Source organism: Diceros bicornis, chromosome 25, assembly GCF_020826845.1.
Source record: "Diceros bicornis minor isolate mBicDic1 chromosome 25, mDicBic1.mat.cur, whole genome shotgun sequence".
NCBI classification, from domain to species: domain Eukaryota; kingdom Metazoa; phylum Chordata; class Mammalia; order Perissodactyla; family Rhinocerotidae; genus Diceros; species Diceros bicornis.
Window position 1 is genome coordinate 18854556 of NC_080764.1, and position 24226 is coordinate 18878781.

Sequence of the window (24226 nt, forward strand, 5' to 3'; positions counted from 1 at the left end):
GAAGGATATTCTTTAATATGCCCTTTATTGTGCTGATGACAAATTCTCTCAAGTTTTTGTTTCTAAAAATGGCTTTATTTCATGTCCATTTTTGCTGGGTATTGAAACCTAGATTGGCAGGACTTTTTTGTTTGTCAAACTCTCTAATTGCATCTGGCCTAACCTCCAATTATCAAGAGAACTACACTTTTGGTTCTTACAGAAGAAAATCTTAAACATCATGAATATTTCACTATACTTGGGTGAACATAAATCCGTTTTCTAAAGTTAGGAGTTGGAATCTATAACTGGATTTCCCACTTAGGAAAAACCACACCCCTTTCCCACCCCTCCCAGTTTACATAGATCAGAACAAATGAAATGAATATCAATATTTGGAAGCTTAAACGAAGCAAGAAGTCACAAAATGCAGTCAGGGAAATGAGTGGAGTTGGCAAAGGGCAGTTCCCAAAGCAAAACCCCGGATGTTAGCCGCCATTCTCCAAGCTTTAAGGACAGTCCTTTTTGTCTCCTTCTTACCTTCTCAAACACATTCATTCATTCATTCACTCGTTTTCTCTCTCAACAAGTATTTTGTAAGCTCTGCTTAGTGCTATCCTGATAAATCAGACATGAACTCAGCCTGCCATGAGCTTCCAGTAGAGAAGATGAAGGTACATAAATACCAGTAACAAGTTGAGACGTCATAAGAGATGCAGAGACAAAAACCCTTCCCAGTTCAGAGGCATGAAATATTATTTTGGGGGAATAAGGAGGTTAGGGAGGAAAGAATAGGGAAAAATGCCTCCAGGAGGGAGCATTTGAGCTATACCTTTAAGAAGAGAAGGAATTTGTTCATGCCGAGATGGTGACAAGTGACAGGTGACAAGCTTTTCTGGTAACCATTGTCTGGGAGGGAAATGGCAAGTACTACGGTTAGGCTGAATCACATGTGCAAAAGAGCAGCGAGAAACAAGAATGCCAAATTGCAGACGGCCTTGAATGCCAGGCTAAGGAGTTCTGTTTGAGACAACTGCTCAGCTAAAGCAAGTCTGAGCGTTTCTTCTAGAGAGATGAGGGAAAAGGATATCTACCTGCTTATCTGTCTGTCTGTCTGTCTGTCTATCTATCTATCTATCTGTCTATCAGGGACCAGCTCTGTGCCAGGCCCTTTGCCAAGTGCTTTATACAGAGTCTCTCATTAAATCCTCTTATCAGCCTACAAGATAGGTCTCAGGATCCCTAGACTACAGGATCCCCATGCCTTATCTTTTGTAGCTCGACGCACGCTGGCATGCCTGTTGCTGTCTCAGGACTGTGTTATGAACATGACTTGGGGTGTCAGATTGACTGTTACGGCAGATGCCTATGTACCTCAGAGAGTTTGAGTAACTGGTAGAAGGTCCCACAGCCACTAAGTACCTGTGCCATGACTGGAACCAAGGCAGCCGTCAGGAGCGGTCACTCCGGGTGGTCACCGGCGCAGCATCCCGGCCGGGGCCCCGCGGCTCCTGGAGACTGGCGCACGCCCCGCCCAGTCGCACGGGATTGGCCGCCGGAGCCGGCCAGCTGGAGGGGGCGGGGCCGTGCCGGCTGACGGGCGGGGCGGTGGGCCGGTCCCGGGACTCGCGGCGCCGGGAGCAGGGAGAGCGGCCGCTGCGGGCTTGGAGGCTGCAGGCCGCGCCCAGGCTGAGCCGCCCGCCTGCCTCCCGCGCCCCGCACCGCCCGCGCGAGCGCTCCTTTCCGGCATGCTGCGGCGGGGCAGCCAGGCGCTCCGGCGCTTCTCCACCGGCCGGGTGAGTCCGGCCCGGGCCGGCGTCCCCGGGCGCGGGGCTGGGGGTGGACAGTGATGTTTAGACTTTGCTATAAGCCAAAACAATGTTTTTAAAACTAGGAGACTGCAGACAAGGATGCGGGGAGGATCCTGGATAGGACTTGTCAAGCGAGCCATTGTGTTCTACGGGGAAGGGGCTGAGGATGCGGCTTTTGAACATATAAGGTCTGGCTGGGATTGACAGGGTGGGAACAGTCGCTTGGCAAGGGGACAGAGTCGGCTTCCTTTCCTTTTGCGTTTCAATCGTGAGATCCCTAGTTACCAGATGGAGCCAAGGTACAGGACCGAGACCGTCTCGTGGAGGAGAGTAGTATCAAGTCAGCCGGGTCCTCCTCGGCAGCCGGAGAAGTATGAGCGCTCCCAGCTGTCGTGCAGGGCCCCTTCAGATAATGGCACTCAGAGCTGGTGTCTGCAAGCTCATTATTGCTGAGCTGCAGGCGGCAAGATTTCCAGGATTACCGGGCGCTGCGGAAGCAGCCACCCTGGAACACTAGTAAACTGCAGCGCAGGAACCGAGCCCGGACCCAGCCCCACGCCTTGGAATTGCATCAGCGCCTCCAAAAAGGAAACGAGAGTGGACACGTTGCATTTGGCCCTGCCTTCAGTACTTCGGGAGCCTCAGAGAGATGCCTCTCTGTATCTAGATAAACTCCAAGTTGTATAGGGAGGAAAAAAAAAATCCACCCTATGTACATTATCTCTTTGATAAGACATGCATATTTGCTGTGTTATAAAAGAATTTGCTTCTCGATTCATCTTCTCTGCCAAAGCCATATGTGCATGTGTACATATCCAGCTGTAAAAAACTTGGACGCAGAGAGAATTCTTGAGTAGCACCAAGAACTGGCCCAAAGTTGCTTAAATGGAAAAGCTTTTGTCCCTCAAACAACTCCAAATAATGAGAATTCACTTTACCTTATGAAGTAAGTTCTAGTTATTTTGGGTGTATTTACCTCTTTTTTAAATAAGGAAAAAGAGATCTGCTCTGGTGGAGTTTTTGCTTGCTCTCATAAGCAGTGTTCTGGACTCTTCCTTTGCTTTCTCCCGCCACGTGGCACGTGGGAATCTGGGTTGGATGGCAGAGAGAGCAGGAGCCTTGTGCCTGCTTGTTTTATTGGTCTCCTGTCTCAGTGCCTTTCATTGGATTGTCTTTTTTGGAGAGCAGAAGGGAGTCTTGAAGAATGAAAAGGTTACAATAGTGGGGTTTACATCAGATTTCAGTAGTAAGAGGTGAACATCCCAGATGGCGAATGGCGTAAATAAAAACACGCATGTGAGGAAGTGTCAGGCATGGTCTGGGGTTAGGGGCCTGACCTGACTGTACCCAGGAGTACATGTACAAGAGCAGTGACATATGGCTGGGAAGAGGCAGGTTCTTCAATGGCCGAAAGGAAGACATGGAATGGTAAGTGAAGAATTTTGAGGGGTGATTAGGTCCATGTGTGTGGTGATGGATTGTAATTGGTCTTTGGGTGGTGAACATGATGTAATCTACACAGAAATCGAAATATAATGATGTACACCCGAAATTTATATAATGTTATAAACCAATGTTGCCACAATAAAAAAAAAGAATTTTGGATATTTTACTCCATAGAAAATGGGATCCATCTATAAGAATTGTTCAAAATCAAACATGGCTGGTGGGACCGTAAAATGTTACAGCCACTTTGGAAAACTGTGTGGCAGTTTTTTATAAACTTAAACATATATCTGTCATATGACCCAGCAATTGTACTCTTAGGTATTTACCCAAGAGAAATGAAAACTTACATTCAAACAAATACCTATTTATGAATGTTTACAGAGGCTTTATTCATAACCACCAAAAACTGGGAACAACTTAAATGTCCTTCAGCTGGTGACAGGATAAACAAATGGTGGTATATCCATCCATTCAATGGAATCCTACGCAGAGAAAAAAAAGGAATGATCTACTGATGCACATGACAACGTGGTTGAAACTCAAATATGTAAACTAAGTGTAAGACGACAGACTCAAAGGGCTATGTATCGTATGATTCCATTTACCTGACGTTTTGGAAAGAGTAAAACTATAGTGAAAGAAGAAAGATCAGTGGTTGTGAGGGGCTAGAGCTAGGGGAAGGATTGACTACAAAGGAACATGAGGAAATTTTGAGAGGTGATGGAACTGTTCTTCATCTTGTTTATAGCAGTGCTTATATGACTGTGTGTTTGTTGAAACTCACAAAACTTCACTAAAAAGGGTGTATTTTACTGTACGTAAATTATACCTTCAACTTAAGAAACTGAAAAAAATCACACAGTGCTTTTGAGTTTGGTATTAAAGCAGAATGAAGGAAGAATGAAAAAAAAATCTCTCAGAACCTAGCAAAATCCAAGGGGAAAATTAGTTTATAAAACTTCCTGATAGAATTAATTTTTCCGTTCTCTGTCTTAAAGACGTGGACTTAGAAATATTTAATGATTTCAGCTTAGTGATATGGCTGGATCTTTTTAATTAGTGTACTATATAGAGCAATAAAACCCTTTGTCAATTAGTTATTATTATCCACCTCCAATATCTTGCCTGGCTCACTGCTTCTTGATTTCTCCCCATGGTAGGAGTTATTTAGCCCTCATATTTATTTGCCATTCTGTTATTTCGCTTCCTCTGCCAGTGTTGGGCACAAATCTGGCTGGTGGCTCTGGGTTCATAGCCTGGTTCCAGGACTTGAGGTTACCTTATGATCCAATTCAAGAGGATGGACCTTGCCCTGCTGCTTGGAACCAAGCTCTGACTTTATACCCTAGTTCTAGCAACCAGGTCCTTAACTTGTTTTCTTATTGCCTGACCCCCTGATTTGGTGTCAAGTTTGTTTTTAAGACCTCCAAATTCAACTTCGAACCATATTAAATTGTGTATTATGTGCCAAGCACTTTGTTTAAACCCTGCGGTTATAATGATAATAATAGATAGCATTGATACAGCACTTAGTATGTGCCAGGCACTGTTATAAATGTTTTATATATATACTCATTTAATTTTCATAACATCTCAATGAGGCAAGCACTACTGTTATGCCCATTTTACAGACAAGGAAACTGAGACCTAGAGAAGTTAAATAACTTTTTCAGAATCTCACAACCAAAAAGGATAAAACAATAAACAAGAAATAAGTAGTTCCTGCTTTCAAGGAGTCCATAGGTTAGCGGGACAAATGGTTAAACTTGTGTTTAGGTAAAGAATAATAACACCTATAGAATAAGTAATAATATGTACAATAATAAAGACAGACAATAATAAAGATAATGCACCAAAAGGGAAATACTAATGGACAATAAAATATGAAAAGGCACACAACCAAACCAGTAATCGAGGAAATGCAAATTAGAAAAAGATATAATTTTTCACTCATCAGGTTGGCAAAAATCATAGAGTTTGACAATATCATGTGTTGGCAGGAATGAGAAAACAGTTCCTCAAATACTCTAGAAGCCAATTTGATGCTATCCATTGAAATTTAAGTTTAAAAATGGTCTTACAATTTTGCTTGTAGATATCTAACTGAGAAAAACACTTCCACATGGGCACAGGAAGCATTTACAAAGATTGTACATGCCACGATATTTGTAATAATGACATATTAAAAGCCAAAATGTCCCTCAATAGGGAAATGAACAAATAAAGTAAAACACAGCTATGCTTTGGAATACTGTGCAGCCATTTTAATGAATGAATTATATGTACTGACAAGGAAAGTTATGGAACATAACACATAATATGATTTCATTTTTGTTATTTTTAAAAACATAAAATAATATTTTGTGTGTATATTTCTATATATGTAAATGCACACAAAACTGTAAAATGGTAGTTCCCTCTGTGGAGGGGGGCAGGGGACCTGGTTTGGGAGTGGTGGTCAGAGGGGATTCCAGTATTATCTGTGATCATTTATTTATTTATTTATTTTTTTGTGAGGAAGATCAACCCTGTGCTAACATCTGCCAGTCCTCCTCTTTTTTTGCTGAGGAAGACTGGCCCTGGGCTAACATCCGTGCCCATCTTCCTCCACTTTATATGGTACGCCACCACAGCATGGCTTGCCAAGCAGTGCGTCAGTGCGCGCCTGGGATCCGAACCAGTGAACCCCGGGCCACCGCAGCGGAGTGCGCACACTTAACCACTTGCGCCACCAGGCCACCCCCTGTGATCATTTATTTTTAAATAAGGAGATTGTGTGTATATGTTATATGTGTAATTAACACTTAATTTAAAAAATTCTGTACAATTAGAATATTATAGGTAGGGCCGGCCTGGTGGCTTAGCGGTTAAGTGCGCGTGCTCCGCTGTTGGCGGCCCGGGTTCGGATCCCGGGCACGCACCGACGCACCGCTTCTCTGGCCATGCTGAGGCCGCGTCCCACATATAGCAGCTAGAAGGATGTGCAGCTATGACATACAACTATACACTGGGGCTTTGGTGGAAAAATAAATAAATAAATAAATAAAAGAATATTATAGGTAAATGCTATGCACTGAAGTCCTGCCTTTCTAGCGGGGACTGGAGTCCATCTCTGCATCTAGTCCTTTGGACTGTCTCTCCCTTTACTCAAAGTCTTTGAAGTGTTCTCGGTTCACCAGCCTCACCCGGTCTCCAGGTGCTAGGCAACTCCATCTGGCCTCACCTGCTAATAGCTCCTCTGTTGACATACCTCTTTTAAAAATCTTTTATCCTTTTTATGATGAAAAAAAATTTTGGCCAAATATCCCAGAAAGTCCTCATTAATACTTTCTTTATATGATTATGCAATAGGAAAATCAAGTTGCACAAGTTTGTCATTTACCGTAGTACCTTGAATCTTCCACAGATTTACCTCTATGCTAAGTTTAATTTTTGCTTCTGACAATTAGTATGAGGGTCTGTTATAATAAGTAACATGGGCTTTTACACTATTCCAAGCTATATCCTGTGAATATATTGAAGGTGGATTATTAGGTCAGCTTATATTTTCACTGTCAATCTGCTCAATTCTCAATCACGAGAGGGGAGCCCACTGGAAGTTAGTTCATGCCTCACCTGAGTGCTCTGTTAACATAGAAATAAGACCATATCACTCTCCTGCTTAAAGTTGTTAGGTGGATCTCGTTGTCTTCACAATAAGGTCCAAATTATTTGACATGGACAAAGCCCTCCATGATAGGTCTCTTACCTCTCCCTAGGGTGTCATTTGTCGTCACTCCCTGACTTCCAGTATTGGACCACTTTGCCCACTCATTCACTTCTTTGTAAATGCTGCTCCCTCTGCCTGGAATTCCCAAGGCCCTCCCATAATCCCCGCCCTTCTCTATGCCAACTCCCAAGATGAGTTCTCTAAGACTCAGTTAAGGAGTTCTCTTCTTGGCAAGTCTTCTCCTTTCCAGATCCACACTGTGCCCTCCTGTCCTAGCACTATGATGTAACATGTCTTTACTGGTGTGTCTTCCATACTAACTGGTGATCTCCTGAGGACAGGGACCACGTCTTCTTTGTGCCTTTAGTGTAGGAGTCCCAAAGGAAAACTCCCACAGAGGCCAAACAGGTAAGACAAATGAGGGATTTGAACTAGATAGAGTGAAAGACCAGAGTACAGGGGGCAGCCACTGCTCAGCTCCAACTGACTGTTGCTACTTGGGAATGTAGACCATGGCTGACAAACCTCTTGCATTTTTTTTGTGTGTGTGAGGAAGATTGGCCCTGAGCTAACATCTGTGCCCATCTTCCTCTATTTTATATGTGGGACGCCTGCCACAGCATGGCTTGATAAGCAGTGCGTAGGTCCGTGCCCGGGATCCAAACCTGCGATCTCCGGGCCGCGAAAGGCCAACGCGTGAACTTAACCACTGGGCCGGCCCTGAAACCGCCTGTTTTATAAAGACAAGTCAGAAATTCAGCCTGCTAATGTGAAACCTCCTAAAAATCTTATCACAGTCCCTTTACAAATGACCTGCGGGCCACAGATTTGCAACCTCTACCATGGACTTTGCTCAGAGCATGGTAAATACTCTAACCATGCTCGCTGAACAAATCTTGTGCACTGTCGGCACGGTTTGGGGCGCTGTGTGCGGAATGTTCCATTAAGTGTTAGGCATCTCGCTGTCTCAGAAAAATTTACCTTGTTTTATTCTTTTGTCTAAGGGTCCTTCATGTAAAACTGCCAATTCTCACAATTCCTGACATGGATAGCTTTGGCCTTATTTTACATCATGCTCAAGTGGTTCTTTAAATTAAGGTAGTATCACATCTGCTTCACAAAAGGGCTTCGGATCAGGGCAGACTCTTAGCACTGTGCCTTTAAGTTTTCTATAGAAGACCAATGTGAATTTTTTTTTTTGATCCTTGGACCATAATCAGAATCCATATTAACTTCCTGAAGAATTCCACCAGGATATGGATAGCCTGGGAATGCAGTATTTGGTAGTTTAAAAAGCAAAAGCTCTGTTCCCTGCACAAGGCTCTTCTAATGCAGAATCCCATCTCTAGAGAACCCCAAGATACCAGCACTTATCCCCCAGATTTAGAAATGCTGTGGGTCATTTTATGCCCCCCTCTTCTTTCTCACCAGTGTAACAGGCACCTGTAGTGCCTTAAATAGTGTTCTCAGGTCACCAGCCTCACCCCACGAATGAATGGTGCTGTCTCCCATATCAGGACCACTATGATATTCCCTCAGAAAGTCTGATGGAACATTTCCCACATTCGACCTGTCAAACTGTTGCCGTATTTTTCTTTTTTTAAGAAAGAGGAGGGACCTTCAACATAGGAAAGCCATGGAATCACATCCCTGAAGTGCGATAGATCAGAGTTTGAATTCTGCCTCTGTCTCTTATTAGCTCTGTCTGTGAGCAGGGCACTTAACTTCCCGGAGCCCTAAGTTTTCTCACGTATAAAATGGATCACTGTGAGGCTTAAAGACATGTAATAAGCATTTGATAAACTTTTTGAATTAATGAAAAGCGTTTAATATAGTGCAGGGCTCGTGGTACACACTCAGTAGGAAAGACCCATTATCATCATTTTTATTTATCCGGGTATAACTTGTGGTATAACAATAATAACAGTTAACATTTATTGAGCATATACTATTGCCAAGTACTACACTAATGCATTACATGCTTTATCCCACTAAATCCTTATAACAACCTTATAAAATAAGTAATCATTATTGTTCAGATTTTGATTGATGAGACCCAGCTCAAGATCGTATAGCTGGTGTTATGGAAAAATGGTGGGCCCTGGGGTAATAACTAGTTAGAATCTCAGGGCTGCCACGTAGCGGCTATTTGACTCCAGGCTGTATCTTAACCGCGCTATGTTTTAATTTATTCATCTGTAAAAATGGCTTAGTAATCCCAGTCTCCAGGAGTCATTGGGCAATCAAAATCAGTCATTGGGTTGAAATACTTGGCACACACTAGGGTCTCTTAAATTGCTTGCTATTCTTTCCACACTTCCGTCCTGACCCAAACTCCCCAGGGCAGAATCTTTTTTGTAGTTGGTGGACGCACACTCCTCATATAGCAGAGATTCTCAGATTTTAGTGTGCTTGGGAGGCAATGGAGAGCTTGTTAAACTGCAGCTTTCTGGGCGTGAGAGTCTGACTCAGTAGATCTGGGGGAGAGCCCAGGAATCCACATTTTTAACATATCCTCCCAGCTGATTCTGCCAACACAGGTGGTCAGTCCTCAGGTCATACTTGGAGAAATAAGACTAAGGTACAATAGCCCAGTGCAGTTTTTTGGAATTATGCTAACTCACTATCGACACGCTTAAAATCATAAAATCTGAGAATTTCTCAGTGTTAGATACTCACCTGGTAGCTTCAGCTTTAGCACTAAGCTCCGAAAGTGTTTCAGTGACTGCAGGATTTCCAAAGATACTGATATGGTTTCTTTAAACGCTGTCTTTCTGGGGCAGTGTTGAATCTGAAATTGAGCTCCAAGTAACCAGATAACAGCTGAGCAGCACGTTACGTTCGAGTCAGCTCAGCCTCTTGGCTCTTGTGTGTTTTAAGAGTAGTATTTTAGATGTCTTAAAATATCTAGCATTGGTAATGGTATGAGGTAAAGCCAAATTTTTTAAGATAGCCAACTTGTTGGTTCTTTTTCAAGCAACAGCATTAATTATAGGATCTGAAGAGAGACTATTTACAGGATATTTTGATTTTTTGATGAGAGGAAATAGTTATGCATTGTATGTAGACAAATTGTGCTGTGGTTACAGAGTTTATGTTTGCTTGCAAGTGTCTACTAGATGTTGAAGCTCTAGGCTCTTTTGAGATAGAAACTTTGGCTGGCCCTGGAAAAGGATTTTTTAAAGTAAAACCTTAATTGTTTAATTATCAGCTCAATTACAGGGAAAGTGTGAACTCACATGCTTTTAAGTTAATGCCTAAAAAGGGATGCCATCTATGCCCTTAATAGAATGGAAAACAAGAGAAAATTGTTTCCTCAAGTTAGATTTTCAGTGAGGCTTTACTAATTTAGAGTGACCTTCCAGATCATTAAAGAATCTCATTTAGATTGAAGGGAAAAAAATTCTAAATCCAAATCCTGTGCAGCCATATTCTAACGTAGAGGAATGAAAGGTGGAAAGAGTTCTGGGGAGCTGAGGTTGGTCTGTTACCAAGATGGGAAGCACACAGGAAGTCGTGACCCTCTGATTACCGTCTCTACACCCACAATCCTGTATCTAGTCTGCTTCACCTGATAGCTTTTCATCACTGTCTTAACAATCATCATGTCAACATGTTACCTTAAGCATTGTGAAAAGGCTTCCTTTTGGGAGAATTTACATAAGGTATAATTGCTTAAAGACTTAAATTTCTTAAAAACTTCAACCCCTTTAGTGCTACTCTTATCTATATGGTGTTTATATTTCTTGATAATCACTGTATTTCTATGCATCAGTGTTAATCTTCTAAAAAGAAGATGGAAGAGATAGGTGGTGGTAGCTCATTTTAATTATTTTATTTTTAGGGACATACGTGGGCTTTGGAGTCAGACAGACCTGGATTCAAATCCCAGCGCTCCCTCTTTTAGCCAGTATGACCTTAGAGATGTACTTGACATTTCTAAGCTTTTGTTTCTTCATTCATAAAATGGTGCAAAATGGGGGATAATAAAATAGGATAGTTGTGTGGATCAAATTACATGAAATGATGTGCAAGCCTTAATTCCTTATCTGAGACTTGTGGGGGCCAAATGTGTTTTGAGATTCAGAATTATTCACATTTTAGAAAGTTAGTATGGTATACAGATAGTACATTACATACAATTCACAGCAGGGTCTAGGACAGTATCTGTAACCAAACACATTGATTTTTATGCAGCAAAATGTATGAATATTCATATAGTTTTTTTTAAATTAATTTATTATTTTTTGTGTGTGTGAGGAAGATCAGCCCCGAGCTAACATCCGATGCCGATCCTCCTCTTTTTGCTGAGGATCATATAGTTTTTATAAAGACTATAAATAGCATTATGTCAATTCAGGTCAGGTTTGGAAGCCAAATGAGTTTGTACAAACTTATAAGAAACCTATAAGAAACATTCTATTAGATCAATCCATGTTTTGAGGCCAAATGAGTTTGGGCCACTTACCAAGGATTTTGGAATTCTGGACTATATGAAAAAACATAGAACAGTGTCTAGTATATGGCAAATCCTTTAAAACGTTATTTAAGCTTTTACTTAAACAGTGCTTTGTGTCAGACGCTGTATTAAGCCTATTGCATATTAAGTCATCTACTTCAATCAAAATTGTGTGAGGTTGCTTTTGTTATTATTCCCATTTTACAGATGAGGGAAAAAAAGGTAAACAGAAGTTAGTTACTTATTTAAGGCCACACAACTAATAAGAGGTAGCACTAGGTTTTGACCTCTAGGTCAAATGCTCAAAAGCTCTAGGGCCTGCTTTTATAACCTCTCTGTTATACTAGGTGTTAGCTCTTGGCCTCTTTTGGAGGCAGGAGATGAGTCCATTACTTATTTCTTATTTCTATATTGCAGGGGCATAAAAGCATTGTCTTATTGAAGTAGATCTTGCTCAGAGTTAAACTCATTTTAACTATGAAACCTGCACTTATTTGTTAACATCTAGCCTCATTTCACTAAGGAGTTGAAGTGGCTTGTAAAAATATATGCAATCCCAATAATTATAATGAATAATCAAGGGCATTAGAGAAAATGGAAAAGGAGGAATACTGAAGTGTGAAATTATTTTCACTACCCTCTCTACATAATGTAGTCTGGGTTTAGTGTATGTCAATAAAAACTTTATTTTATAGATCTTTGAGCCTTTTGTAGTCCTCAAGTCATCTTGTACAATTGAAAAAAGAATGTTTATTATCCATATGTCTTCCATCCATGCCAACATCTGTCATCATTGATCATTTCACAGGTTTATTTCAAAAACAAGCTGAAGGTGGCACTTATTGGTCAGAGCCTCTTCGGACAGGAAGTCTACAGCCACCTCTGCAAAGAGGGCCACCGAGTCGTGGGAGTGTTCACAGTTCCAGACAAGGATGGAAAAGCTGACCCGCTGGGTGAGTGTATCTTGAAACAACTGGATCAAGGACTCTGCTCTGGCCTTTCAACTATCCGCCTAGGGCCCAGCTCAGACCCCTCATCCCTCATTAGCATTTCTGTACTTCCTCTTCTTTGCCACAGGCCCCAAAGTCCCAGATGGTACACCTCCCCTCTGGGCTGTCACACATCCACTCTGCCTATTGAAAGCCTTCTCAGGCCAAGTCTATCTGCATGGTGGTTACAAACTCAAAAATCCTCCCTTCTCTGTGGATCCCAAGACAAAGGTGCAGGCCCCTGTTGTATTAAGAGTTTCTCCACTTACCTCCATGGAAATCCTCAGGTCCATAAGAGGAATTTCCAGGCATATATTTTTCCTGAATTACATTTGTGACTTTCCAAAGGCGCTATGAGATATCTAGAATAATGTATGATGCAGAGGTGCCAATGCAAATGAAGGGAAAGCCACATCTAATAACAGAAATTGATGGGAGTCATAAAGAATGCATTTATCTCAGAACAAATTATAGCTGTGGCTGCTTGGCTATTAAGGTAGGGTAAAGAAGAGAATTGTCCTCAAAGCAAACCTTCAATAGAATTCTGATTTGCAAGCTATGGTTATGTGAAGAAAGGGTGCAAGACACAGAGATAGAAACAGTGTACAAATAGTACAGGTAGGGAATAAGAACGAGCAACTAGAAATCCTCACTCATGACTTGGATCTTCATATGCCACTGGTACGATCAACACGTTGGTTGGAAAACAATGATCTGTGATAACCTTAAATTTTACCTTTTTTCTCAGAAGCAGCAGCTCTGGAGTTTATCCTCATTCTTGTTACTACTTAAAAAATATTATATTTTAACACTATTTTTCAAGAGTCAAGCTAAAAAAAGTTGGGTCAAGAGCACATATGCACCTGAATTTAATCACTTTATCTAGAAATGATTTTTGTTTCAAAAAAACATTATTATAACCTGGGGAATTCTGAGGGAAGCTGCCTCATGAATTCATACCTGACTGCAAACGCAGAAGGGGACAGATTACTATTACTGAGACTACCTGTCCTACCATTATCTATTCCACCAACTTTGTGAGGGGGAACATTTGGGAGGACTTATATTTGCAATATCAGATGAGCTGTCAAATCAGGGAGACCCCAATAATATTAGCTTAAGAAAAATAGAAGTCCACTTCTCAAGTCTGGGTTGGCCATCAGAGTTGTTATTACAATGCAGGCTCCTTCTACCTGTTGTTTTACCATTATCAACTCTGGTCTTCTATCTCATGGTCCAAGGTAGCTGCTTCGGCCCCAGCTATCAAATCTGTATTTCAGCAAGCAGGAAGCGAAAGAGGGGAAGCAGAGGGCAAGCCTTTCATTAAGGATGTAATCCAAAGTTGCACATATTACTCGCACTTGTATCTCATTGGCTAAAACTTAGTCACAGGCCAAATCTATTTGTGGGATAGGCTGTGAAATATAGATTTTATTTGGGGTGGCTATATGTTCAGCCAAAGTAGAGGAATCCTTGCTAAAGGGAGAAGCAGAGCAGCTAGCAGTCTCTGCCATGTACATGAACTTCAGAAGAAGACCTCCTTTCAGAGTGTGTCCTGGGAAATGAACTTTTCCTAGTGTCTGGTCCCACCCAGGACAAGGACCCTTTTCCATTGGTCATGAGTTGGGCTCCAGGCATAACATAGGAAAGAAAAAATACCAACCCAACTTATAGAGTAGCCTGGGAGGTGATAGAGCATATGATATGTTCTGGAGTCATGGAATTAATTCTGACTCTGCCACTTACTAGCTGCATGACATTGGGCGAGTTACTTAAACTCACTAAGCTTAATTCGAGGGTACCCGTCTCACATGGATTAAATGAGATAATGCATGTAAAGTGCTCAGCACTGTGCCTGGTTCATAAAAAGCCATCAATAATGACAACAGCTAACTATGCTTGTTGTCAGAATAGTCAACTAGAGCAGCCAAAAATAGCCCTGGGGCAGCCAACAATCAATATGGGAGAACAACACCTGGACCTTTCAAGTCTGTCTCAGTCAAGTAAATTTTTAAAATGAAGACTTCTAAGTCTTTTCCACCCCATTTTTCTTGCCCAGGCTAACCTTTCATAATTTTCTCCCGATTTCACCACATTTTTTTTTACCACCATTTATCCATTTTCCTATCATCCGACATTTGAGTTGTTTATAGTTTTTTGAACATTTACATTTTGCGAACATTATTATACTAGTCTCTCAAATTCTTCCAAATGGATTGATCAAGTCGTCACCTTGATGGCCAGAGTCTTTCAGGACTTAGGCTGCAGAATTTAGGCTTTGTGGGGGAGGCATCATCCCTTCTGGAGTCAGTGAATGTTGATGATTGGATGGGGAGAGAGAAAAGGGAACCAAAAAATGCAGGATATTGCCTAAAATGTAGTTAATTTGTGTTATTGATGGAAAATAAATATGTATACTTAAAAACCTAAGTATGTAGTTAGTAAGAATGATATTTTATTCTGGAAAAAATGGGCTTATGCTGTCTGTGCTTTGAGGGCCTTTCCATTTTCACACAGAGGTACGATGGGGTCATTCCTTTGGGGAGGGACAGCATTTTCCTCAGGAAAGATCCTTGGATCTGCTCCAGTTTGGCAAAACTCTTATGGGGAGCATGTATTCTTCATCCTTGGCTTCTCTCCTCCACTAACTTATCTGATTGGTGAATTTGGGAGAAGGAAGTAGACAGGCTCAGCTCGGCTCAGCAACTTTCTCCCTTTATCTGTTGGGATCTGCCTATTAGGCAGGGAGAATGTGTTCTGATCTACAGTTTGCCCTGTGATAAAAGGGACTTCTCCCAGGAAACGGAAGTGGGCAGGGACTCAAGGTTTTCCAACTGTGCCAGAGGCTGAGTATGTCTAATTCAGGTAGTAATGTACTTGGTAATGGCACTCGGCTCCAAGTCTAAAAAACAAACAAACAAAATGCTATGTTCTTTAAACAGCTGTATCAGTAATAAAGGAACAATTTTTGATCTAAAAAAGAAAAAGCTTCAGTTAAAATCTCAAAATGTTATCTAGCCACAAACTTTTGAGTTCAAACGTATTATGCTTTAAATATATAGATAAAAATCACATTAGAAAGTGGATGGATCATGATAAAGTTATAACAGGTCAAATCCTGGTCCGAATCTAAATTGTTCTTCACCATGTTTTATTTGTAAATGTTTCATGAAGCTGTAAAATTACAGTGTGTGAATCCATAGCAATATAAAATTATGGCTAAAATTTTTTGATGAAAATAATCTTCTCTTTCATGCTCAGCTTTGGCTGCAGAGAAAGATGGGACCCCTGTGTTCAAGTTCCCTAGATGGAGAATGAAAGGCAAGACCATAAAGGAGGTGGCAGACGCCTACAGATCCGTGGGTGCTGAGCTCAACGTGCTTCCCTTCTGCACGCAGTTCATCCCCATGGATGTAATTGACAGCCCAAAGCACGGTTCCATCATTTATCACCCGTCCATCCTTCCCAGGCACAGAGGAGCCTCTGCTATCAACTGGTGAGATATTTTTAACAACAGAGAAGATGGACCTATTTCTATTGTCTGTAATCTTTCTGTTTTTACCTAGGTGATCAAGGAACTAGGTCTGCTTGAACAATTGTGAGGTCCTGATTGATTGCTACTATTGCACGAACTCCCTTGAGATCTAGAGGTACTGCATAAGCCAGCTCAGCATTCCCCAAGAATAGTGTATGGAGTACTGGCTCCACTGGATGTAACTAGGTATTGAGCAAACAAAGGTTCTATGGTCAGACAAGTTTGCTTTATGCGGGATTTCTTTATCGCAGGACTTCTTAAAGCTTTTAATATGTGCTTTAATGTGAGCATCATAATCTCCAAGAGGGAATCTGAGTACCCAGTGTTCTAAAACTTATTTGACCACAGAACTTTTTTTGCATGAAACATCTCAAGTACATTTCAGGAAATGCTGAATTACCTGAAATGATCTTCTTCATTGTCTGTCTTCTGCCATTCAACTTTAAGCTTCTTGAGGGAAGAAGGGAGTGTGCTCTAACATTTTTATTGCTGTATTTCCCAGTATCGAGAACAATGTCTGGTACATGTAGGTACCCGATACCATAGGTACACTATGCTGTGGGTTGAGGAGGGCCTTTCCCACCTTCTCTCCCTTCTCTGCTTTACCTACACATCTCCCTGATATCTCTCAGTGTCAAGTTATTGAATAGACAGAAAATCTACACTTCATTTAAATGTGATGAAAAACACTTCATTGTATTTAAAGTCTGATTACATGAGTTGATTTCTTTTTTGCTTCAGTAAATAATACTGTGGTGGATATCTTTGTACTTAAACTTGTATTTTTTCTCTTTTCACATTGCTTCCACATGGAAAATCATTGGGTCAACGTATATGAATTTTTTCAAGGCTCTTGATAACATAATGCCAGTTAATTCCTCAATATTTCTGAAAAGAGTGATGGATTGACTGATTTAGAGCTTGCTTAATTAGTGGCTCAGAGAAGTAAAAATGATTTAGATCATGAGCATGGCTGATCTACAACTTCATTCTTTGTCTATATGAGCCCACTCTCTGATATGCTTCTATATGTATTTGTCCACATATCCAGCTTATTGTATGCATTATAAGCTCCTGTAGGGCCAGTATTTTCCTAGGCTATGCTTTATAGAGAACAAAATACAAATAACTGAATTCACCAATCATCTTTTACCACAATTTACACAGAAAATCTAGAGCTAATTGTACCTTTAAGTGATGTTTATACCTGAATTACACGACCTAAGTTAATCAGTTCTCCTCTTTACATTGTACTGAGTATCCTCTGTTATGTCTTCCATTATCTTATTCTGCCTAATACAGGGTCAATTACCCTGTAGGAATTGGACCTGGGTAGGCAAAATTACTTGATGCTGCAGTAGAAAGCCAACACGTGGGAGTCAGTGAGTGGTAGGAATGATGGACTCTAATGCCTTTTTCAGTAGACTATAAGTCATTAGTATGTGTTAACAAGAAAGACTACAGATAAGAGGATGTGTAAAATAACAGTACCATTAAGTACTGCTTTGTATGCGTGCTGACATCTCCATCACTTTATGATACAGTTAACCAACATTTTAAGTTGAAACTCTTCTTTTCACAGGACTCTCATTATGGGAGATAAGAAAGCTGGGTTTTCTGTTTTCTGGGCTGATGATGGTTTAGACACAGGACCCATCCTTCTTCAGAGATCATGTGATGTCAAACCCAATGATACAGTGGATGCACTTTATAATCGATTCCTTTATCCTGAAGGAATCAAGGCCATGGTCAGTATACTTAGGCCATCAAGAAGACTTTAGAAAACCTTTAAAGTTTTGGAAATATTTTTCTTTTATTGAGAATTTGTTCATTTGGATTTTTACAAAAAATATAAAGCAGAAAAACAAAATTAGATTTTATATTTACCAATAGGGTGGTATATTTAGGGTGGAAATCTGAACTTTAAAATTTCTTAGTCTATGAAGCTGACTTGTTCTTCTGAGAGTGGTGATCAAATGGATGAAGTAGCCATCAAACTGTTCATTTATTTTACCAAATACTTGAATCTCCAACCCTTTACCTCCAATCATTAAGAAGTGTACAGAATCTTAAGAAATTTTACTGTGTAATTTGGACTTCCTTCAAAAGTATTTGAAATCAGTCTAGGTAACAGGGTGAAATTTGGTGTTGCTTTATTTATTCAGATGTGCTCTGGATAAAAAGCTCAAAGCGTGTACACTACAAAGTGAAAATATATTAGCTTATAAAAATATTAAAGATAATTTCAGTGTCATTGAATGTTTTCCAGAGTTTGATGTGGTAGAAGTAGCAACACAGAGATGGACAGTAAGATGCTATAAAGCAGCAGCTATTGATTTAGGAGGGAGGAGAGCAGTGCTTGATTTGTGTCGTTTAATGATTAAGAGAGTAGGGCTTTGGTGTCAGAAAGTCACCAAACGTCCCATTCTACCACTTATTTTTTGTATGACAATGGGAAAGTCACTTGGCCTCTTTAGCCTTGGTTTCCTCACCTATAAAATTTGGATAATACTGCCTGGCTTATAGGGTGGTTGTGAAAATTAAATGACATTTGTGTAAAGGATGTGGCACACCGTAGGTGCTCACAATGATCATTACAATCAAAATAGTACTTTGTGTGTTCAGTGGCATTCGCTCAAGCTCGGATCCTGTACCTGATGATATTATAGCCAGAAGTGGGTGGAATTGACCCTGTTCCCAGGTGGCTCCCTCCCTCTCGGGGAGGTTGGTCAGCATCAGTGAGTACTTAGAGAGAAATCTCAGAACTCAAGCTCATCTAGGCCTCCCAGTGAAGGAGACAGGCTCTCAACTCAAGGCAAATATAAATACGATTTGGAAGGGAACGCAGGACACATCCCAAAGACCATCAAACTCATGGATAGATTTTAGCATTTTTTTATTCCAGGTGTCCTAAGCTAGAAAGCAAATTGAATTCCTTAAATATAACAATGGATCACTTTCTGGAATCATCATGATGAACAGCAACAACCCACAATGACTTATTTTACAATTATATTCCTGAACTTTCCATTGAGTCACCAAGGGGAGGTTGAAATTTGTTTAAACAAGGGAGTCATTTTTAAGAGTACAAGCTTGATGTCAGCAGTAGATAGACCTGAATGCAGATCCCACTTCTGACACCTACAAGCTATCTCTGTGATTTGAGTTAGTTGTTTAACTTTTCTAAGCGTCAGTTTCCTCATCTGTAAAATAGGAATGATAATATCCACCTTGCAGGATTGGTGTGATGTTACAAGGGATGTTTTACATAGAGTAGCTACCACACTGCCTGGCACATAGGTGGATCTGAAGAAAGTAGTTATTATCATAGTCTGACTCTCTGGCCAGATTTGTATGTAGCAATTCTATTAAATAGAAACTTCAGTTAAACAGACTATGCCATCATTGACCACTGGGTTCTAACACTGGTAATGTTTTTGGATTTAGGTAGAAGCTGTCCAACTCATAGCTGATGGAAAAGCTCCTCGTATTCCCCAGCCAGAAGAAGGGGCAACATATGAAGGTATCCAGAAAAAGGAAAATGCTGAGGTATTTATATCAACTCAGTAATACATCTCAAAGTTCATGGCATTCTACCTTTAAGTAGTTCCCAATGTACCGTTTCCTTACCAAAAGGTAGATCGGCAGGCAAGCCAGCCTGCCACACCCCTACCCACATCTGCCACTGATGGAGAGAAATGTTTCTGTTGCCTTTGAGACTCACAGCATTAGGAAGCTCAGCCTGTGCTTTGTGTGTTTCTAGATTTCTTGGGATCAATCTGCTGAAGTTTTACATAACTGGATCCGAGGTCATGATAAAGTCCCTGGAGCTTGGACAGAGATAAACGGACAGGTATGTTCTAGAGACCAATTATTTTTTTTCATATTGCATTTGTAAGAGGTGTTACATGTAAGTCTAGGCTTCCTCTGGTCCTTCTCTTGGTCATGAGGAGGGCCTCTGATTCTAGGTTTATGTGACCAGCTAAAAGAAAACAGCCTCCTCTTTACTTGCGTGTATCAAGCATTTGCTGTGAAGTAGACACTAGGCACAGCTTCAGCTCTCAAGGAAACTGCAATTTTATGGAGAAAGCAGAAAAGTGAGTAAACACTTGTAATACAGTTAGACAAATATTATCATTGTGGCCTAGACTCAAGTGTGTTAGGAAAGACCTTCTAGAAAAGCTGACTGCTTTGCTTGCACTTTAAGAAGAGGTCAACTTTGTCTCTTTAAGAAGAGACAAAGAGATGAAGACCCAGAGATAGGGTGTATTACGCAGTCAAGGACTCACAGAAGAGTTCAGTGAAGCTGGAGCCGCAGGTCTGAGGAGCAGATGTGAGAGGCGTGGGGAGAGATGAGGCAGGGAAGGTGGGCCTTCCAATCCCTGGGGAATCCCAACTCAACTCAGATTCTCAGGTTTCACCTCTTTAGGAAGTTTTCTGACCTCACACACCCAGCCTGATGGGATTTAGTGTCCCTCCTCTCCATTCCAACAACCCTCTGCCTACCTCTGACATAGCATATTACATATTGTAGATGTCTCTTTATTTACCTATCCCTTTTCCTCCAATAGACTATGAGCCCCTTGGGGACAAGGGCTTCATGTTATTGTCTTGATAATCTCAGCACTGAAGCAGGGTTCTCAGTGCATGTTAGGTGCTAACAAAAATATGTGGGATCCATGAGGCACCAAGGGAGGAAGTTTAGTGCAGTGGTTAAGAGTGTGGGATCTGAAGCCAGATGTTTCCATTAAAATTCTGGCTCTGCCACTATTTGGTGTGTAACCTTGTGCCTTGGTTTCCTCATTGTAGAATGAGACTAATAATAGTGCCTCCTTTATAGGTTATGGGTTATTGTGAAGATTAAATGAGTTAATACATGTTAATTCATTTAAGTACTTAGTCCCTGGCATAGAATAAGTATTCAATAAATGTTAACTCTTATAGTGCTCAATAAATGATAGTGGATAGTCGTAGAATTATAACAATAATTATAATAACAAATTGATTACTGTCCAGTTCTCTTGGTTACAGTCTGTATCTAGTCTGTTTCCAGGAACTGACCCACAAAGGACCCTGTACTTCCCATCATGCATCTCTTTGCATTGTAATGTCTGTTTACTACTCTGCATCTGCCCTCGCTGACCCCCACCAACACCTCCACGTCCTCCAGAAACCCTACCTTCAGGCTGCACAGTCTGTGAGAGCTTTTTATCATTCCCCTTTGTATCGATGTAAATAAGTGATAAATGGGTACTTGGGTCACCTGGATGTGGGACATGTTTTAAACTCTTCAATCACACATTCTCAGACTATCTCTTGCTTTGTGTCATTTCTGCAGGTGCCTGATATAGTCTCTCACATTGGGGTGTCCCAATTTTATCATAAATGATGATTCCAACTTCAGCTTTTTTTCGGGAAGTCCTGCTTGCACACACCCCTGTGAACAGCCTTCTTTATTTCACAATCTGAGTTTGGTCTCTTTATTAGATGGTCACTTTCTATGGCTCATCGTTGCTGAATAGCTCCGTGCCTCCTGGAGAACCACTGGAAATTAAAGGTGCCAAGAAGCCTGGTCTTGTTACCAAAAACGGACTTGTTCTTTTTGGTAACGATGGAAAAGCAGTGAGTGTTCAATATGGTCACCTATAAAATAACTTTTTTGGTTTCCTTCTATAACCCAAGTTATTAAGGGAATAGCTTTCACAAGGTAATCTGGCTTTGCAGTGGGATGTGGGAGGCTCAAGATATCTGTGCCCCATTTCTCTCCGGGGATGAGCTGAGTCTGTGTGCCTTGATGAGGACAAGCCTTCTCAGGATGGGCCCCAAGGACCTGCACTGTCTGCTCTGTGATACGGTAGAAAGAGCTTGGAATTTAGTCAGGAAACAGTGGCTTTGCCACTTACTGGTCTTAGGCAGGATGCCTCTCCCCTCTGAGTCTCAGTTTCCCTATCTGTAAAACAGAGAGAGTGATCTTGTCTGTCTGCCTCCCCACTGCCAGAGTCTGGGAGGATCAAATGAGATGGATGTGGCCCTCTTCATTGCCTTCGCCTCATGCGGCATGCACCCAGCTACATGGCCTGTGCTTGGGAGTGTAGGCTCTGGGCCTCTGTGGGCCCTCATGCAACTTCACAATGAAGAAAGCGAAATGGAATTTGCAGCTCACAGCTACTTTCTGGTAGCTTTCAGGATAGATCAGTTACTGAGATTTTAGGCTTTTGAGTCCAGCTAGTTCTGGGTTCTAACCCCAATGCTGTTACTCACCAGCTGTGTGGCATTGGGCAAATTACTTAACCTCATTGCCTCCTCAGTAAAATGGGGATAACAGTGGCACCAGCCTCCATCAGGATTTATGAGATTAAGTAAGAAACTTCAGCACATATATACCTACTTAGCCCGGTGCATGGAACAGAGTACATGTTCAAATGATGGCAACAGTAGTACTAATAGGAGTTATGGTAGGTTTTAGTCCAAATACCTACATCCAAATGTCAAATTTTCAGGGGCTTATTATCCATTTTGAGATGTATCTACCCCTAGACTTAACTTATCCTTTCTGCTGCCTTTATTGGAATGCCATTTCAGTTCTTTTACACATAACGGTGATTTAATCCATATTTTTATATTTTCCAAATAAGCTGGTCCTTATATCCATATAATATACAAGGCTCCTTCTCCCACCAATCTCACTTTTGAATTGTCATAATCCTCAATTCTTCCACTTGTTTTGTTGCTATTTTGTAGCTGATGGTAAGAAATCTGCAGTTCGAAGATGGAAAAATGATTCCTGCCTCCCAGTACTTTTCAGCGGGAGAGACATCAGTGGTAGAACTTACAGCCGAAGAGTTGAAGGTGGCAGAGACCATTAAGGTGAACATTTGATATCCTTTATATTACTCTTACCTTGGAAAACTTAAGCGTTTTTGTAACTGGTACCGTCAGTCCTCCAAGTAGTGGGAATGGAAATTTATTTCCTTTTTTGCCTTAGCTGCAATAGGAAATCAATGCCAAAATGTATATGCAAATTTATTTCTCACTCACATAAATAATCCAAGGCAGTTCTAGGTTGGCAGGGGGGTTAGGGGTGAAGCTACAACATGAGGATGAGGGGTGGAGTCATTCAGGGGCCCAGGCTCTACTCTCTTCAAGGTCACCCTGGAGGTCATCTCCACTCCCGACAGCCAAGAGGGTGCAAAAACACAGAGAATTGTGTGAGGGAGGTGTTTCATGGGCCAGGACTGGGAATGCAGGTCACTTCCACTCATATTCATTGGCTAGACGTCAGTCTCACCGCTGCATCTGGCTTGAAGAGAGGCTGAGAAGCGTCATCAAGCCATGTATCCAAGATGAAGAAGAGATAGGTTTGGTGAGGAGCTAGCTAATCTCTGCCACAGTGTTCTACATGGTACTTGCCTCATAAAAGTTTCCCTTGTGTAGGTCATCTGGGCTGGAATTTTAAGCAACATCCCTGTTATTGAAAACTCAACAGACTTCTTTAAATCTGGAGCAAGATCAATGGATGTTGTCAGGTAAAATCACCACCTGATTGACCCACACCCCTCCACCGGGGATTTTGACTTGGACTTGGATCAAATCCAAATCCTTTTCTCTGGATGTTGTCACTCTATCCTACCCATCTACTATATTTCTCTTTTCTTCATCGTTTTTGGTTTGTTTGTTTCCGTGGTCAAACTCATATATTTGTTCCCTTCTCTTTATTGCTAACTAAGAGTTGTTTTCGTATTTATTATATACCTAGAAAACCAACCCTTCTAATTGTTTGTTTCTTTTAAAAATTTGTGTTTATATTTCTTAGCTGATTTTCCTCCAATATGATGTTGGAACTGGGGAGCTCTGAGTGAGAATGTTCATCGGGAATTTCCTATATGGTCTGATCCAGAAGGATACCTAACATTGATCACTCTTCCACCAAATCTTTTTTTCTTATCCCCCCAAATTACCCAGGATGGTATATCTAGAATGAGGATTATCAGGCTATTTGTAAGAGTAAGGACAATCACCCTATAGTCAGAATTTCTCTACAGAGGTTTACATCAAGGTTACATCTTGGAAGTCCTAGAACCTTCCCCTTCACCCCAGACCCACCATGGCACAATGTTCCAGTATCCTAATAGCAGAGAGTCTTGCAGAGGTGTTTTTTCTTTGAGAGCCACACTATGGCCATTCACTAATTAAACAGGGTAAAGAATGTTACTCTGCTTGACATAATCCTTCCTTTCGACAAAGCAAGGAAATATTGCTTTGATCAATTGCTTGATGAATATTCTGTTTATTCAT

At 41.1% G+C, this 24226-nt stretch overlaps 1 protein-coding gene across 1 annotated transcript in view; it reads left to right on the forward strand.

Annotated features, from left to right (window-relative positions):
* Positions 1-1723: 1723 nt before the first annotated feature.
* Positions 1724-24226, forward strand: part of ALDH1L2 (aldehyde dehydrogenase 1 family member L2) — a 53323-nt gene continuing 30820 nt past the window's right edge. The window contains exons 1-9 of the mRNA XM_058568521.1: positions 1724-1775; positions 12216-12360; positions 15658-15892; positions 17514-17679; positions 19379-19480; positions 19695-19784; positions 21419-21553; positions 22673-22798; positions 23366-23457. Coding sequence (XP_058424504.1) covers positions 1728-1775; positions 12216-12360; positions 15658-15892; positions 17514-17679; positions 19379-19480; positions 19695-19784; positions 21419-21553; positions 22673-22798; positions 23366-23457 — 1139 coding nt within the window. The 5' untranslated portion in view covers positions 1724-1727. The remainder of the gene's footprint in view (positions 1776-12215; positions 12361-15657; positions 15893-17513; positions 17680-19378; positions 19481-19694; positions 19785-21418; positions 21554-22672; positions 22799-23365; positions 23458-24226) is intronic.